A 19,688-nucleotide genomic window follows, 5' to 3' on the forward strand; every position below is an offset into this window, starting at 1 on the left:
AGCGTGAGGGATTTCCTTCCAGTGACCGTCGTGTTCGAGATGGAGTGCAAAGTAGTTTTCCGCTGGCGAGGGAAGTGCTCAAACTTTAAGCTCGTTGCTCACTTCGATGCAGCTGAATTGGATATTTTGCTATTTCTTTCTTGCTGCCCTGTTTGCGAGAAATCAAGCATGTTGCCTGTACTTGACTTGCATTTCTGTGTGTCTTTCCCATGTTTGTGTGTGTGTGAGGAAGTCCCTGCTCCAAACTCACTGCACTCCCACTTCCTCTGCTTCTTTTCCTCAGTACGAACTAATTTTCCTCTTCCCGCTCTGTCTGTCTGTCTCGTGCTCGTCTCCTCGGGATTCGCTGACACAAACTCCAAAGTAAGTGTTGAGTTGGATCCTGGTGTCCTTTGATCTATCTGTGTTTTCTTCTCCCTTCCCTTTTCTCTCTCTGTCGTTGCGATGGGTTTTGTTACCCCTGTCAGCTTTGGCCTCGCTCTTTCTGTTTCTTCCTAAGATGTTGGGATGGAAGCTGGAGATTTAGAGTAACAAGGAATAATGAGAGATGATGTAGAAGTGAAAGAGAAAGCTAAGAGGTAGGAGTAGTGATAAAGGGTAGGGAAGAATAGACAGAGCAGATGGTGGGAGAATGAGAAATTAATTTACAGTAGGCTGCAGGGTTCAACGTCCCTATACAAATTGTTTTATTTATTAGCGGTTATCAAATAATTACAAAAACTACATTGTCATGTTTAATCATTATAAATAAAGTAAATCAATCAGAACAAGAACACTGTGTCATAGATGTAAAGCAACAAACATTATTGCATATCAAAAATGTTAAGACAGTCCCCCCTCCTTCTCTTTGAGTGAGTGATAAATTATCATAAACTTTGTCTTTACCCACCACCATTTTCTCGTGAGTAGGGATGGGTATCGTTAGTATATCAATACTACTATTCTTATGGATGCTCTTATCGGTTCGGTTCTTTATCATTACTAAATAATTGCTTTTTAAAAAATATATTATTTTAAAAAAGAATAAATTCAGAACAGAACAGATGTTTCTAAACATCAGTCAGTATCAGTCCCTCCTCCTGTCCTCTGTCTACCTCCCTCTGCTGCTGATGTCATTCACTGCAGGTAAGTTACGGCTGGTAGAGAGGGGAGGGGCTGGTTTGTCTTATCCAGCAGTAAGTTTACAAGAATTTGCCAAATATTAAGATTGATGGCAAACTAAGAAAAACAGTTAGACTACATACATACAGCTTTGTTTTAGCTTGTTTGTAACAATTCACTATTAGCTGAGCTAGCTCGCTGTGCTTGTGTAAAACATATGAGAGACTGCAGACAGAGCAGATTAAAATATCGCTTTTTACATGTTCACGTTTGTTACTCACAGTAACGAGCGTAATTGTTGTCAACTCGAGTAATCTCCACCACGGCATGTCTGATCTGCTGACCGTTGACTGCGCTCCGTGTGTGGAGGAGCTCAGCCCAGCGCCGACACAAACAGCAGGAGAGGCTGCAGCGAGCGTGATAATACGGTCCTTAATGATTTAGCGCTGGGGCCCGTTTAATACCGGGTTTCAGTACCCATCCCTATTCGCAAGTGCCCAATCGGTATGTGCAACTCTGAACAGAGATGGCTACGTCCATCATCAGCTCCAAAGAAATACGTGTTTAATTTTTATTTTTTTTTATTGGGCAAGTGAATTGCTAGATTTACTTACCTGACGTGGCATTTTACCTGCCCCTGGAAATTGGGCAGTCCTTATTGTTGAGCCCTGTGCTACACGTTATGGGTTATTCCTCATATTTCTGTCCTTTTTAAAGATCATTTCAGGCACATTTCTCATTAATTTCCTGCTTTCTATCTTGTTTCCCTCTCTCCTTTTTATTTATTTTTTTTATTTCTCCCTGTAGACACTACAGAGGAATTTCTTTCCTAAGCTCATCCTGTCTTGGAGCTTTTCTCATGTGCTTTCTTCAGTGCTTCTTTTAATGATGCTACTGTACCTGTTGCATTTTAAAAACTTCCGAATTTCATTGTTGATTCATGGTGACATCTTGGTAATTACTGTAAACAAATGAAACCATGGTTGAGATGATTGGTAGACTCAATGTCACAGCTCTGTTTCATCAGAAAAATTGAGCTGAGGTTTTATTTTAAATTAGGACTGCATTTCCCATTAATCCTGTCACTTCCTGTTGCATAGACAAAGGTTTCACTTGGCTCAGTTTCCATTTGAATCTACTTTCGTTTGCAGTAACTCAAACAATATCTCAATTTGTTCTGAAGATCTGCCAGGTTACTCAGAGAAATCAGGCTATGCAGGAAACTGGATAACACATTTACTGTAAATCCATGTTTACATGCAACAGTCAGTAATTAGGTTTTTCCCCTACCCTTATTTTGGAAGAATTACTTTCTTACTTAACTAACTGTAACTGTAGTAGCAATACACTATATGTTGAGTGTGTGTGTGTGTCTGTGTCTGTCAAAGGGCTGATGTTGCAGTGAGAGGACAGGCTCTGTTGTGTCTGAATAGTAAAAAATTAAAACCGACTTGGATTTTTATAGCCTGCTTTGTGATGGTTTCAGTTTTAGTCAAGCTTTGGATGGAATTATTTTGAATACGAGGATGCATTGCTACTTGTATGCTGTGTATATGTGTTGCTGTCATAGGAACTATTTCATTTATTTCTCCTACAATATCTGCTTGTAGCAACAAAAGCATGATTTTTTGTGATTGTTATGTTTAGGCACTTTCACAGCACTTTTTTGGTCTTGGCTAAATATTCAAAAGGGAAAAAGTGACTTGAAATGTGAGACAGGACATATTTACTTTATTAACATTTAACCCAAACCATGATTTTCCTACTTGTTACCTAAACCTAATCACTCCGGTGTCCGTTTTGTACACGACTAGCAGTGCACCAGAAAAAATGTCGCCGGGTAACATAATCCAGTCAGCAAGTATGTTTCCATTCAAAATGTAACTGGTAAAACAAACTAGATGTATATAAATGTAATTTTTAGGAGAGAGGGTTGGTCACAGTGATACTTATCTGTCAGACATCTTGCGTACATGTATAAGGCTGATTAACTAGGCTACCTAAGTGCATGTAAACACATTGTATAAGATGCAGTTTAGTGGCTCTTTGAGGCTACCAATCTTTATGGTCTTGCTTTTAGAATTACAATTATGCTAAAGTCTCAAAATGAATGTGAAGATGATTCATTGCACCTTTAATCTAAGCTGTCAGATGAGTTTATTATTTTGAGTAGAGTTTTTATGTCCCTGAAAGGAACAGTGAACTACCAGCAGCTCTTTATGGCTCAGTCAAAGTGCTCTCAGCCTTTCCTTCAGCTGTGAGTGAAATCTGCAGCTAACCACGTTGTCACATCAAATCAGTGTCAGCTGTGGCAGGGCCACCTGCAGAGTGAAGGCATATAGGACTGACTGGATCTCCATTAGCTGGTAATGGCAGTCTAATTGAGTGCTGATGGAGATAGAAAAGGGAGGAGGGGAAAAATGTGTGTGGTGGGGGGGTTAGTTTGTAGGCCTTTTTAATAAAGTGCAGTGTAAAATAAGTCTCAGAGTGCAGAGGGTGTAAGTGAGAGAAATCATCAAGGGACTGATTGTTCTGTCAGCCAGAATGATTAATCCATTTGGAGTGTGCTCAGTGTGTGATTGATGGCCTGGTGCAGTCTGGGTAATGTAGTAGCAGATGATGACAGAAAGAGTAATGGCTGTTGAACGAGGCAAGGAGGTTGCGAGATGGGGAAGGGGGAAAAGATAGAATCAGAGGGTTGAGAAATATATGCAGTGCGAGGTTGAGAACAGGCGTAGCCACACCCACAACTTATCGCCATGGTGACAAGTTTACCACTGAGACCATAAGGAAGGGTATAACCAGGGGCAGGTTGCCAAGTAACACTTCAGAAATGATGATAGAGTGTTGCGTTATGGGAAAAAGGCAGACATCCAGAGGCTACGTTGCTGGAAAGAAATGTTTTGTCTCTTCGGCTGAAATGACGCGCGCCCCTGTAACCTTTTCCCCTGCTTCACATCACTCACTCTTGTTTTTCATTCTTCCTGGGTACACATCTGCCTCAGAGATAAGGGACCTTTTGGTCCTCAGCTCTCTCAGAGCCCTTTGGGGCTCAACCTTTTCACCAATGCTGAAACAAAGTGCAATCTGAAATTCTGCTCAAATACCCAAAGAGAAAGCTGTTATATAAAGGTCCCAAAGAAGCATTACTTTACATTTTACTCTGAATTAATCACCTCCAAATCAAGAGGGTTTTTCAAAATGCTGCAAGTCCCTTTTGGTAAAAATCATTTACTTGATTTATTTCATTTAGTATGCAAATTTCAGTTTAGGCATTTGGCACACTCTGTTCAGAGAGACATACAACAAGCATCAAAAACAAAACGTGCAACAGCATTGCTTAAAAAACTAAAGCAAGAACATCCTTCCTATTAACAGTCTGTTAATGTGCTATCAAGACTAACGAGAAGTGCTTTTTTTTTCTTTGTGTGTTGGATTTATAACCTTTTCTTTGTGAGAGCTGGAGTTGATGGAGGAGTGGTGAGAAGTGTTGTCAGAAGAAATGGTTTTCCCACCTGTATCATAAATTGATATATTAGAATTTACAGATTATATATTTTCATTTTGCCTTTACAGGAGAGAGACAGAAAAAGCCAGGAGAAACAGGGGGATAATGGCAAGACAAGAAAGACGGAGTTGCAGCAACGGGCCTTAAGATTAGAGGAGCTTGGACCTGCAGCTGTATGGACTTGATCCCAGCCACTGTGTCTGATCCCACAGAGTTTGTAGAGATCAAATCTGCAGGATCAAGTGGTGGCTGCTGTGTGGATCGCTTAGGACAGTTGTTTGTTGAGGATCACCCTGAGGCAATTGGTGGATGGTGCAGATTGACATAAGATAAGACACGTAGATAACAAAGATTACCAGTGTTCTTTTTGGAGGCATCATATCAGCTGAGAACATGATAAACATGTTGTTTACAAGTTGACATTTTGCTTGAACTCAGCAAAAGTAATCCCCATGTTGCCTTGATTTTAAATAAGTAAGATATTATGCTGTTTTGCTGTTGGCTCAAAATGTAGTGCAGGGAGACTAGATGGAGGCTTATTGGGTTTTAGGTGCATAGCAGAGAACCATACGTAAACTAGGAGACAATTCAACACTTGTGAAAGAGATTTAAAACATTATTCATTGAGATGTTTGATCTGCCCAAGCATACAAATGAACCTGTATTTAACCACCTTTTACACCCTATTCAGAGATGCTCTCATATTTCTTGTAGCCTTGATTTTTTTTATGCCTTTGGTTCTGAGATTTATCAGGTGCTCGGACCCTGGTATACCTGCGTGCAGGTCTTTTTCTGTCTGGTTTCCTCAAGACAATGCTCTAATGTCACAACACAAAGAGTACAATGCTTTCTTAGTTTTGCAGTTTTGCTTATTTTATTTCACTTTCACATTTTGGGAACCTTTAGTGGTGGATATGTTGGGGAATAAAACTCAAAACTATATTTCAAACAAAGACACCTAATTGTAAAACAATACCAGCTGCCAACTAGAATTGCTTAGCCAACTGGTGAGACAAAATAGAATCTGTTTTGACTTTTAACTCTGTTGCTGTTTTGTTAGAGGGAATTTTGTGCCCTGTTTCTCAGCAGTTGTTTTGCTCTTTTCAAAATTCCTTCACACCATGTGATAAGACCTTGACGCTGTTGAACCGTCAAAGGATAGAGTTTAACAACAGCCACCTCTTTCATCACATATTTTACGGTTCTAGATTATAAAACATATTTGAAAAATATTACAGGATTTTTCAGTGTAGACATTTTCCAGCACATTTATCATATAAAACCCTTAAACCTAAAAATGGACAGAATTTTCAGAAATTGCAGCAATTTCACTGCAATCTACCGTCCATTAAAGGCACTTGGATACTGGACAGCAAGCAAATCAACATAAGATTACCTGTGACTTATCCTTAATCTTTACCAGTCTCAACAGTTCTATAGTAGATGAATGTTGAGAACTTGAGACTGCTCTTTTTTTTTCTTTTTTTTTAAGAAAAGCTCTAGCAAAACCTCCTTGATCACAGTAATCACAGCAAACAAAACCCCAAAAGTCCTGAAGGGACCATTAAGAGACTCTACAAGAAACTCTCCAGGATTGAAAAGAAGAAAGAAAAGTTCAAACTTTTCCCAACCCTTTATTTTCTGTGTTTGCTTTGAACATTGCCCTAAATCTTCCATGATAATCCAACTGTGTGGACGCGGTTGGACTTGAATGATAGCCTTGAGCTGAACTGAGACATTGCTGGGCTGATGTGTTTGGTTGTTTTCTTTTTGTTTCTTATGATGCACCTCAGGCAAAGGTGAACAAAAAGATGGACACCTTTGGCCCTCGATAGACACTGTTTGCCACACATTTGAAATCCTACATCAGATATCTCTTTTACAGCTCATGAAATCTAAATTAATCTTTGGTCCAACATTGTGCATCTGAACTCAATGAAAGGGCACTTCACTTTGCTTTCCAAACTCTATTAGTTAACATAATGCATCATTTATGGGTCTGTTGGACGGGATAATAGGCCAATATGGCTGCAGTACATAATTAATACTGTAATGAGTGGTGTGTTTGTGTTTAGCTCAATGAATGTAGCACTGCTGGTAGTTCCTACTGGAGTCATTCAAATTAAACATGTGCGCAGTCATGGTTGGGAACCCCTTTGTCCATCAGATTGTGTTACTGGATAATGTGGTATGTTTAACAAATTGACCTCACATTTCTCTTTCTCTTTTTTTCTCTCTATCATTCTCCCAGGATACAAAGCATTCAGCAGAGATTATCACCTCTCCATCTCTGGATGTTTTCCTGCCAGAGGACGAGGACAACCCATACGAGTCCGTGACCACAGCCGTCACACGCAAACCCTGCTCACTCGATATCAACCACCGGCTCAACGCCTGTCCACGCAATGGTAGGGCAAAGCAGAAAAGTACACTTTTATTTTCCATCAGTGTGTCACCTGCAGTTTCAGTCCTTAAAACACAGATGATACCATCCCTATCCATTCTTAAAAAGTTAATTCTTTCTCATGGTAGTGACTTATATAACACTGGATAGTGAAGTTTACTATCCAGTTTACGTTCAGCAACTGGAAACCTTATATGTCATTTTTAAATCACAGATTAAAATATTTATTTAGTTTTTTGTTTGTTTTTCAGTCAACATGTCTGTCAGAGGAGCCTTAATCCATTGAGATATTGTATTAATTTGTAGTAAAATGATAATATTTTCTCACAGATAATTGCTAACATCAAGGTTGGAAACATTTTGGGGAAGGAAACAATCTGTTTCAGAAGTGCTTGCATAAATCTAGAGTAACTAGAGTATGTAAAATTCTCTGTTAGTCATCCCAAACCTCCCTCAGCAAGGTTACTGCTGAATTCTTCCATGGCTTGCTGCTAATAGATTTATAAGATGCAGCATGTAAACAGTGAAAATATTACCAACAATCTAAAAGTATTCAACACCGATACTTGTGGTACAAAAAATGTACAGTCAGTCATCAGACTGTCAGTCAGCAAGGTGTGCTACTGGATCAGTGGCACACTGACCATGCAAAACCCAAAACTGCACAAAGAGTCGACAACCAATAATATGTTTTTAATTATTGTGTAAACATAATGTACTGTTTGAGTATTTATTTATTGTGGATCTCTGTGAACACTTTTTGGTCCTTTTTAAAAAGTTAGCTTAAAATATTTTGACAGTGGACCATATGGTGCCTTCCAGTGTGATCATGTTTACAGTGTTCACAAGCAAGAATCCATATGAACATCCCACTGTTGTGATGATCACAACTTTAGTGGAAGACTTAAACCACCTGATTGCCAAGTGCATTGTCTATTCAAAATTAACATGAGTTTCATAGCAATAAACAGGTGTGAAAAAAGTGGGTGAGAGTGAGAGCAACATTGTTTGCTATACATGCATTGTTAAATTTATGCCTATAGCACTGTTTGGATGGGATTTATTTCTTTAATTTAGGTTGGGTGTTTTTAATATTGAATGTGCAGAGCAGATGCTAGTCCTGTCCGGATTACATATACAGTATGCATGATTTTTCTTTCCTTACAACAGTATTAATTACAGTTCCAAATACCTGGAAGGCTACAGCTACTTGATACTTAAAAAAAACAAAAAACAACTGTTATAGAAGTGTAATGCTAAATTAGTGGAGTACTCTTTGAAGGCAGACACTTTAAACCTACATTAATTGATTTTTTTAGCTGTTTGGGGCATTGCAACAAGCTGTAAACATTGATATATTATCACTTTATAAAGTCAATATGGCAAACGTGTTAGTAAACATCTGCTTATTCACACGTCCAGCAACATTTACGTTCATTTGGTGTCGTGTTTCTGGCCACCTGATGAATATGATGATGAAAAGTCCAATATTCACTTTTCTTTTAGCTCTGTTTTGGTCTCAATCAACTCCTGAAGGAAATACCTGACTCTTTAACTGCTAAATGCTCCACTTTGTTTGCCAGCTAATCATTAATTACTGTAGCTGGTCCTACTGTATGTTGTTTGGTGCTGGGCGGGTAGCGTAGAACAGGTTGTTTCAGTTAAAAACAGCTGCCTGACGCTGATAGTGGTTCAATGGTGAGACTGAACCTAAACAGTAAAACCAAAGCATTGAGAGACACTAAAATGCTTCGGCTATGTGGAGTGAGTCAGCTGATAATTACCTCTGAGCTCATCACTATGAGCAACACCTTTCGCATTACACATAAGCATTTGATACATTTTAATATAAAAATATTGCAGCTTTAATATTATTCTACTATAATACAAAGCACTTTATGTAGTTTGACAATGGTTTAAATGCATTCAGAACGATGTGTTTAGTAACACAGAACCCTGGAAAATAAATTCTGTCCAAACAAGGGTTTACAGCTGAAGTATCTACTTATCAACTTTATTCCTGCTTCAGATCACTTTTCCACTGACATCCACTCTGTCTTCAAAACTGTTTTCAGTTTAGGATTCAGTGTGAGTTAATCCTCCAGCCTCGGACCTTTCAGTCGATTCTGTTTTCTCTGTCTCATCAGTTGTTCGGTCTGCGGCGTTATACTTCAACACCCACGACAACAAACGCCCACAATGTGCTTTTACCTTTCACTCAGCTCCCATAACGATGCTACACACTGCAGGTTGTCAAGGCAACTGCATCACCGGCTGGTGAGTCACCTGTATGTTGCCATGGGAACTGCCTTGCTAGTGACACCCCCCTCCTTCCCCATCACCCCCCTGACAGGAGCAGAGAGAGGCTACTGTAGAGGCTTGTTTTGTGTGTGTGTTCACGCGTGTCTCGTCCCACGTTTGGCTGTTACATCTTGTCTGTGATTGGCTGCATGATAGAGGACAGTTGAACTGTCATTATACAGTGTAGATTGTGTGTGTGTGTGTGTGTGTGTTTGTGTGCGCGAGTGTGTGTGTGTGTGTGTGTGTGAACTGGGAGGTTAGCAGCTTTATGTCAACGTTTCTTTTGGTAGAAAATTGCTCCACTGACGTAAGTGAGCAGTGTGGGTGTTCTGTTTGTTCTCAGCTCTCTAAAAGCTGTTACCTGGCTAAATGAGAGTGAGAGAGACATCAACACATAATGTGGGAGAGCAAAAGAGACAGAAAAGCAAAAGTCAGAGAAGAAGAGGTGAGGGAGAACTCCATACATTTCCATGTCATTGCTGAAAATTACTAGAAATACAGAATGCCTTACAGGCTGCAGATACTGTCTTGTGGCAGAGAGACAGACCATAATGAAAGGTGAGAGAGTCCGAGAGAGGGCAGGTTATACATGCACTTGATGAAGTCAGATGGTCGTCTCAGGCTAAGCATTTACATGAATGTGAATCTGTGACGCAGCACGAAGGAAAATCCTGGATTCCTGCTTTGAGTCCAGTCACATGTTCGGCTAATTGGACATGGTTTTGAGTCAGTCTCTCTTTATCTGCCTCAGAGAGGAAGGATATGATGATGAAGGAGCATGGGGAAAGAGGGATTGAGATGAGAGGAAAGAGAAAAGAGGAAAAGGGAAGAGCAGAGAGGAGAGACTTGGTGCATTACACTGCAAAAAATTATCTTCCTCGATAAGTCAACCGGTCTGTTATTGAGTCTTAAAAATCTTCCTCCTGGCAAATGTTATATTATGCAAGTTGGATGAGATCATTTTTTTCCAATGCACATCAACTTGTTTGATCATGCCATTTTCCTTCTGCTAGGCTGAGATGAAACTACCTGACAACTCCACTGTGCCAAGAACACATCAAGTAGAAATGGATGAACAGAAGTTTGAAACAATTATTAATGACAGCATAATGAGTTTGTGCAAAGTAAAAGTAACAGAATAGGCAGAATGGAAAGAGTACAATATTAATGGAAAATGCCAAGAAATAAATAGCATGAATTGTGTGAAAGTTTTAAAGATGAGTACAATATGTTTATAATATACAAACCCAAAGAAATATGTGATTTGCCGTCTTTTAACACATTGGCATTAGTGTCAAGGTGGTAAACAGCATTGGGTGTGGACTTTACTAACTTTAATGGCTTTAATGGATTAATGATTCAGCTGTTGTTGTCCACACTACTTTCATTTTTCATGCAGTCCTGCTGAATATTAAAGCGCATGTCCTGCTGCTTTCATGACACACAGAAATTGATAGGCATAATCAATAACACATTTCAATTTGTCTCTTGGTTTAAGACAAACAAAAGTTTTTAAAACTGAATGTGGGACTAAAGGATTAGTGGAGATGGATATTTTTTGCAGTGTAAGCCCTGCCTGATATCCACCTGTCCTGCGCTGCTGGCTAGTTGTCTGCAGCTGTGGGCTGCTGCAGTCTCACAGACGGAGCCACTACAGCGCTCTCTGAAGCCTCAAACAATCAGGGCGGTTTTATCAAAATCCATCTGGTGACTGTCACTCAGCCCAGCCGCTACAGAAACACCAGGGACCTGTTGTCAGTGAATCTGCCACCCCAAACAACTTCTGCTTTTTTATGCCTTGGCTTCTTGGATGTCTCTCTCCCAGTCATTATGTTTTGATTTTACTTCATTTTTGTCCTTTTGTCTTCCTACAGCTGTTGTCCTGAGATTTTCCACAACCTGTTCGAGGCACCATCCCATTTTTGACGTGGTCTTATTCACATGGAAATGTTAATGCACGATATCCCATTACACACCACATGTCCTCTGACATACTGTCATTTCTGACAGTGAATAATTGGAATTCTCTTCTTTATAATGCAAAGCACACTGAATGCAGACTTGTGTGCATAATCCTACTACTCAGTGAGTCCTAAGGCACTCATTTTGGACATTAACTCAGGATTATACTTGTATTAGATGGATTCCTTTCTGATGGAATTTCATTTGTTACAAATGAGAGAATCCATTTCTGCTGCAACACTTGGCTACATTTGTATGCATGTGTCACATGCTTTTCATTAATTCTACATGTGTGCAGATTGTGACAAAAACCTGCATGTCAACATTTTAGGAACCAAGGAAAAGGCTCTTTCCTTTCCTTTTTTGAACTTTTGTCTCATCAATAGGTTTATTTCACACCAGACATTTTGACTTGTCTAAGTAGAAAAAAATCCCAGGTGCTACTAATAACATTAATGATGGCTCTGTCCCATTAAACCATGACAGTGGTTGTGTGCAAAATCCCTCCTTAAATACTGAATACGGTAGTGCACTACATTTACCCTGCGCCATTTTATTTGACTGTCCAGATTTGAATGTAAAGTTTATAGTGCCCTCAAAAATTCCTGCGAAGGGAAAAAAGGAGTACCCATGGCATGTACACTACTTAGTGCTGACAATACCACAATGCACTGCTCCACATTTTGTTGATGCAAAAATTACCATTGTATGACTACTGATCTGTCAGCGGTGATGCAAAATGACCGTGATTCATAAGTGTCCGAAATCTCGATTTGCTGCTCACTATTCTTAAACTATTTGGTGTCTGCTATAAAGGGAGCAGTAAATGAGTGATTTTGGACAGTGCTAGTATGACCTGGACATAGTCCTGATTTTATTTTTTCTATTAGAAGCAAAATCCTTAACAAATATCTCAGCATTTGGAATTCTGAAGCGTGTGCTGAAAAATAGAAGATCAGCTGTTATAATCAGTTCCACCAAACTAGGTTTGAACCACAGGATCGCGCACTGGCAGCCAGATTGCAGCAACACAGAAGCATTGTGCTTGAAATGTGATCCTGGAGATATGAAGACAGGCGGCAGAGTGTTGCAGAGGGACCTGCAGGTGAAGCCTCGCAGCCTTCAGTCACGTATGGAGCAGACAGAAAGTGCAAAGCGTTGCCAAGCAGTTAGAGCAAAAGTGCTTATTTTCTGCTATCGAACGACTCCTCCCGAGATAAACACACACTTGTCTTCAACTGGTAAACAAGCCACTGCTGATGTGTGCAACATGAAACTACAAACCTGTGTGTGTGTGTTTGTGCATGTGTGTGTCCTCTACAATACTTCAAAAGTCCTACATATTGTGCCTCATATCTCAGTGAACTTTCTTATGACAAAATAGGTCCACACACAGGTAGAGATCTTGAATTTGCCATTCATGGCAGCAGTACGGCAACCATTACCGGTCTTTTATTTATTTTGTCATAGTTATTTACTGGATATTGTTTCTTTCTTCACACATGGGCTGATGGCATTTTGGCAGTATGAAGGAATTTGTAATACTTTGGGAGATTGACAGATTTGATACCTCTGCATCTCAGCTCATAAAGCTGCTGCTTAATTTAACACCTTTGTGCACATTTATTGAACATTTTTGCATGTCCAGAGGTCTGATGGGGACTGTTTTGTCTTTCATATTTAGTCTGCCATCTTCTGAACCTTCACACAATCTAATTAGGTAGTTAATATAAAATATTTAATGCTTAATCACTGTGTTAATTTTCATTAGCTGCCACCTGGATTATGTTCGAGAAAGAGGCAGAAGTAATATGGCTTTGTCACAGCGATTACAGCCATGCTTCATATGTGAATAATCAGCCAGTCACAGGTATACACACCGCAGTGCTGCTACCTGTAAGGTTTATGAATAAAGGCCTCAGTCTTTTGGGTCTTACCTTCCCTCCCATATTAACTTCCACCCTCAGTTCTCCCTGGTGAATGAAGCTGTGAAGTTGCTGCGTCTCGCCCCATTTATCCCACTTAGGCTCTGAGTGGCTAATGGCAGCAAGTACTAACTCCAGGGCTTTGTCATTAAAAGGGTCGAGGCCCATTGACTTGTTGAAAGAGAGGCAATAGAGCATCTTCCTCTTTGACAGCCAGGACAAATCGATGTATGGACCCGGTTTGCACATGCTCACACAGTTTTATGTTCTGTACACTTTTTATTTGTTTGTTTCACTTGTATAGTTCTATTTGTAGGCATTTCTAACGTAGGATTAAAGAAAAGTTTAAAAAATGTTTTTTTAAAAGATGAGCATGCTGTTATTCGATATTTTTCTTATTGTCAATAAACCCCATGAAATGACCAAAATCAACAATGTGTTGATTTATTAGTATTGAGAGACAGACTGACTTCCTCTCTCTGTCTGAGGCTCTCAGCCCCAAGCCCATTGGTTTTAGCTGAAGAAGTATCTTTAATAATATATAGTTGCCTTTTAAAAAAAAAACAAGGCTCAGTAATTTCCTTAAGTAAGACATTACTTAAACAGGAGTGAATAGTGGGAACTTGTTTTCGACTGTGGATTTGGTGTTCTATTGAATATTTACAGCATCAGGACGGTGTATGTGGGATTGACTAAAAATAACAATCCCCATGTTCTTCTTAATATTGGAACATGTCACCCAGTGCGACAGTGTGGCTCTTTGGTGTGTTTAGGGTTAGGGTTTTTGGATAACAATGGAGGTCTATGGCACAGAGGAATAAGGTAGATTAGGCTTTGGATTCTCAATATGCACAGATTATTACCATTTTAGCCTTTAAAAATTACAAAAGTCAAAAGACTTAAGTTTATTTGTTTGAACTTCTCTCCCTGCACACATAATTGATGACCGTGAACTGAAAAGAACAAAACATGTAAGGTCTTACTGAGCGTCCATGTCAAAATTAATACTGTCTATGGAACAGTCAAAATCATTTCTCAGGACTGCTTGTTGCATTCAAGCTTGACATCATGTTGCCAGAAAAAGTTCAGTGAAACTCTGATTTAGCAGAAATTTACCAGAGATATTTTACATTAAATAATTTTGTTTGTGTCATTTTTTTATTTGATATTGCAACTTCCTTGTCTCCTTATTGATTTGTGTCTATTTTTGTCTCAAAACACTAATAATTCTTCTATTTGTTAGTGTATATAGTATTAATTTTATTTAGAATTTTAAGTCTAATTTAAAATTTGGTGTATAGTAGACCCTCAATGTATATAAAAGTTCCCTATCTATACTTTGTATCTGTTTTTGTATTTTTGTGACTTTGACTCTTCAAATTCCCTGCATGGGATCAGTAAAGTTCATCTTATAATCGTTAGCTGATACCTAAAACAAAAACACACTTAAAACTCAGTATTTGTTGAAATTTGAAACATTGTGTTGAGAGCAAAGCTGCAATTTGCCACTTTGACATAGAAGAGAACATGTGAGGGCAGCTGCACACACACACACACAGACACACACACACAGATACAGTATACATATGAAATGCTACTTGTCAGAGTGGCATGGAGGCAGAACTGACAGCCTGAAGAACACATCTGAAGTTGACAGTTTTTGGCGGTAGGAAGAGGATAGCTGATGTGAACGCTTGCTCACACAAAGCGTTCATTTACACACTCACACACTGCTGCATGCCTGCATTAACAAGCTGTGCGGCTGGCCTTGGATGTGCACAGAGATACGTTTGTGCAAATCCAGGCTCTGTCATACATGGTACCTCACACACATACTGTACAAGTACTGTACACATACTTTGAACAGGGCTACGCCTGTCTGAGGGTCGCTTTGCCATCAATCAGCAGCTGGGGCAGTCTTAGGGGTCCGTTGCCTTCGTCCCCCTAAGTGTAGACTTTTGTTTTGCCTGGCATGCAAAGAATATCTGTATCTTGTGAAACTTGTTAAAGCATTTCAAAGTTTAAAATTTTCCCAGAGGCTATTTCTCACTGCCTCACACATGTCCCTGAACATATGGATGTAAACAGTAAGGTATAATACCCTAGTACCCAGTTATTACATCTACACTCTCATGCTTGTGTTATGTATATGCACCTTTATGTGCTCACTTACATACAAACACACAATACCTTTGGCAAAGAGGACTGAGAGAGTTTCCCAGGAGTGGGTTCAAGGCAGATCTGAAGGAAGCACAGTCACAAACGCATACACACACATCTCACATCCATCATCAAAGCCTCAGTGTTGACAGGCTTATTTACTCAATAGGACAAAACCTCAATCTCTATCTATATATATCCCACTGTTGCATCCTTCCTTTCTTCTCCTTCTCTCTCATTTTTCCAGTTTTTATTGTATCTATTTACACCCACATTTAATCACTGATTCAGCTCCAGGCAGCTCTTTATGATGTGTGTGTATTTGTGTGTGTGTGTCTGCAGCTGTGTGTACTTGCTCAACCCCTCTGTGTTTGCACATGCATGCACACACACATGAAGACACATGCGTTGATAGATGTGAGAGCATGCTGTGAAGCTTTGTCACTTTCCCTGAAGGACTGATGTGTGTGTGTGTGTGTGTGTGTGTGTGTGATTGTGTGTCTCTCTGTCTGCAGCCAGACTGTTGAAATTCAAAATAAATATATAATGGAAGATGGTGGCAAATTCTGAAGCAGGAGCAGACACTTTCAGTTTTACACCACCTTCATGAAGTTATTGTATTAGAGAAAGGATCTTCCGCAAAAAGAAATATGAGGATTTAATTAAGTTTCAGTAAAGTATTGTGGGGCTCAGTTTTAGTGACTAAAGGATGTTTCTAGACTTCTAGACTGTCTTTAAATGTGCTTCATGAGGCATACATCTTGGCAAGCCTTGGTCTTCTCTCTCTCATGCTAGTATATTGTTATTGTTATATTGTTTTCTCAAGGTTATGATTACATAAATCCCATTGCTTTCTGTTGCAATATGTATGTACCCTTGTTGTTTTTCTGCATGAATTTCTTTTATTTTTATTTTAAGTCTCACACATTTTTCAGAAAATGTCTGAAAATTACTAGACAGACTTAAAATATGGGACTCTAAGATATATTAATGTGCTCCAAAATAGACAATGTGTCAGAAAGTTGTAGGCAAACAACAAACAAAAGCTAAAATGTAATGTGATAACAGCCATTTTTTGACTCCAGTATTTTTAGACCCAGTATTTTTCCACAAGCATGCAGTATTTCTCAGTATTTCGACTAAGGACCTAAGTATTTCTATTGCTATGGACCTGCTACTATCCTGTTTTTCTAATAGTGTTCTTAAAAAGTGGGAACATGTGGGACTTTTTGTCCATGTCCATAACCATCACTGAGTGGAATGATACCGGTGTGTAATTAGTAATCAGAAATCAGGGAGTTTAACTAAAAGAATGAGATGTATAAAACAAAGTTTGACAAATCCCATCAAGTACTGATTCTTCCACAATAAACGTTTTGTCTTGTCTTCAGAACAATTCCAGTATGTTGACTTTAAATAAGACACTTGTCTAGTGTCCTTTGTCACTTTTTTTGTGAATACATTATGATAAAAATTCACTTGTCTTAGATTACCAAGAAGCTCCACTTGTAGAGTTAATCCATACCGAGCATACAGGAGAACACTTTTTAAAAAATCCTCCTCAGCATCCTAAACATCCTGGCAAATTAAATCTAAAGGTGCACCCATCTAATTAAATCACAGGAAGCAGTATCATTATTGGTGTCATTATCCAAAACATCATCAGCAGGCCCACTTTGTTTTTTTCCTGCCTGGCTTTGTTCTTTTTGAATACGTGAAGATGATTTGTGGGAGTTGTGAAAAATCACACCTTCAACTACTTTCAAAGTTAAAACAACAAGGAACACTGTTTTTATTTCCAGTTTTTCATTTGAAGTGTGATAATGGATCATTCATATACTGTATCTTTAAGCAACGATCCCTCCACAGCAAATATATGACTGTTTTTACTGATAGTGATGTCATCCTGTGTGTGTATGTGTGTGTGTGTGTGTGTGTGTGTGTGTGTGTGTTAAAAGTCCTGGCTGGGTCTCACACCATAATTGGATGATATTGTGCTCTCTGATAGGATCCATGTAGGCTGGTGGCAGCTGACAGAAAGCCACCGTTATATGTATGTATGTGTGTGTGTGTGTGTTTGTGCCCTGACAACAGTATTTTAGGAAATGTGTGCTGGTCTGTGTTTTGTGTCTCCTCCAGTTGATTAAGACAGACGCTTTCTCCCTCTGGAATTTAATTCAGGCTACTTCAGCACTTCCCTTTCCTTTCTTCCCTTCTTTTCTTCTTCTTGTGTTTTTTTCCCTCTCCCCTCTGTTAAATGATCTTACGCTAGGGAAATTAGCTCCGACACTCAGTTCTGCGCTCAGTTGCACACACACTCGTGTGTGTGTGTGTGTGTGTGTGTGTGTCTGTCTGTGAAAAGCTGAGATAGACATCAAACTGCACTGGCCAGCTGTCATATTTTCCTGCTGTGGTTGTTGCCGAGGCTTGTCAATTTAAAAATAAACTCGTCTCACCTCTCTCTCATGCTAACACATCTCTGTGATTGTCTATGCACCACTAGGTGGTAATACTCTGTGCGACACATTAGGTGTTGAGCTGAACCCTCTTTCATTTCTCACACACCAAAATTGCACTAAGGAGTCATTTTTATGCCAATATAACATTAAAGTTAGCTGACTGGTGCAGCTATAAAGTAACCTTAAAACTTCTCCCTTCCCTAAAGTAACCTTAAACCTTCTCCCCATAACTGAAGCGACCGGGAAAAGTTTCAAAAAGATAATTAGGATGGAGTACAAAGCACACTAGCTTTAGAATTGGGATTATGCTGCACAAGCTCTCTAGAGTTATTGTCCATTGTGTGCCTTTTTTGGAACTCAAAAACAAGTTTTCAACTACTTCAGTTGCTCTGGAGAAGCCTGAAATGAACCTGTGCCAAGTTAATCAGTGCAGTTGATACTGATCTACAAACTTTTTTTTCTCCTTCTTTTCCTTTTGGCTGTTCCCTTTCAGGGGTCGCCACAGCGAATCATGTGCCTCCATCTAACCCTGTCCTCTGCATCCTCTTCACTCAGACCAATTAACTTCATGTCCTCTCTCACTACATCCATAAATCTCCTCTTTGGTCTTCCTCTAGATCTCCTGCCTGGCAGCTCCAACCTCAGCATCCTTCTACCAATATATTCACAGTCTCTCCTCTGAACATGTCCAAACCACCTCAGTCTGGCCTCTCTGACTTTATCTCCGAAACATCTAACATGAGCTGTCCCTCTGATGTACTCATTCCTGATCCTGTCCATCCTCGTCACTCCCAAAGAGAACCTCGACATCTTAAGCTCTGCTACCTCCAGCTCTGCCCCTTGTCTTTTCTTTAGTGCCACTGTCTCTAAGCTGTACGACATCGCTGGTCTCACCACCGTCTTGAACACCTTTCCTTTCATTCTTGCTGATACTCTTTTATCACACAACACACCTGACACTTTTCTCCACCCGTTCCAACCTGCCTGCACTCGCCTCTTCACCTCTTTTCCACAGTCTCCATTGCTCTGAACCATTGACCCTAAGTACTTAAAGTCCTGCACCTTCTTCACCTCTGCTCCCTCTAACCTCACCGTTCCACCTGGGTCCCTCACACATGTATTCTGTCTTACTGCGGCTAAGCTTCATTCATCTGTTTTCCAGAGCACACCTCCATCTCTCTAGATTTTCCTCCACCTGCTCCCTGCTCTCACTACAAATCACAATGTCATCCGCAAACATCATAGTCCAGTCCATAGTCCATGGAGATTCCTGTCTGACCTCATCTGTCAGCCTGTCCACCACCAGAGCAAACAAGAAGGGGCTCAGAGCTGATCCTTGATGCAGACCCACCTCCACCTTGAACTCCTCTGTCACACCTACAGCACACCTCACCACAGTCTTACAGCTCTCATACATGTCCTGCACCACTCTAACATACTTCTCTGCCACTCCAGACTTCCTCATACAATACCACAGCTCCTCTATCGGCACCCTGTCATACGCTTTCTCTAAATCTACGAAGACACAATGCAACTCCCTATGACCTTCTCTGTACTTCTCCATCAGCATCCTCAAAGCAAATACTGCATCTGTTGTACTCTTTCTAGGCATGAAACCATATTGCTGCTCACAAATGCTCACCTCTGCCCTTAGCCTAGCTTCCACTACTCTTTCCCACAACTTCATTGTATGGCTCATCAGCTTTATTCTTCTGTAGTTGCCACAGCTCTGCACATCTCCCTTGTTCTTAAAAATTGGCACCAGTACACTTCCCCTCCATTCCTCGGGCATCCTCTCACTTTCCAAGATCTTGTTAAACAAACTAGTCAGAAACTCTACTGCCACCTCTCCTAGACACTTCCATACC

At 39.9% G+C, this 19,688-nt stretch overlaps 1 protein-coding gene across 10 annotated transcripts in view; it reads left to right on the forward strand.

The window, feature by feature from the left end:
- Positions 1–19,688, forward strand: part of anks1b (ankyrin repeat and sterile alpha motif domain containing 1B) — a 235,707-nt gene that overhangs the window by 118,034 nt on the left and 97,985 nt on the right. For 9 of the 10 annotated variants that reach the window (XM_044185785.1, XM_044185784.1, XM_044185790.1 and 6 more), the window contains one exon: positions 6,861–7,017. In XM_044185785.1, the coding sequence (XP_044041720.1) occupies positions 6,861–7,017 (157 nt within the window). Of the gene's footprint in view, positions 1–153; positions 364–6,860; positions 7,018–19,688 lie in introns of those variants that run through there. The other variant, XM_044185794.1, reaches the window with a different exon arrangement.

The sequence above is a fragment of the Siniperca chuatsi genome, linkage group LG23 (assembly GCF_020085105.1).
Source record: "Siniperca chuatsi isolate FFG_IHB_CAS linkage group LG23, ASM2008510v1, whole genome shotgun sequence".
NCBI classification, from domain to species: domain Eukaryota; kingdom Metazoa; phylum Chordata; class Actinopteri; order Centrarchiformes; family Sinipercidae; genus Siniperca; species Siniperca chuatsi.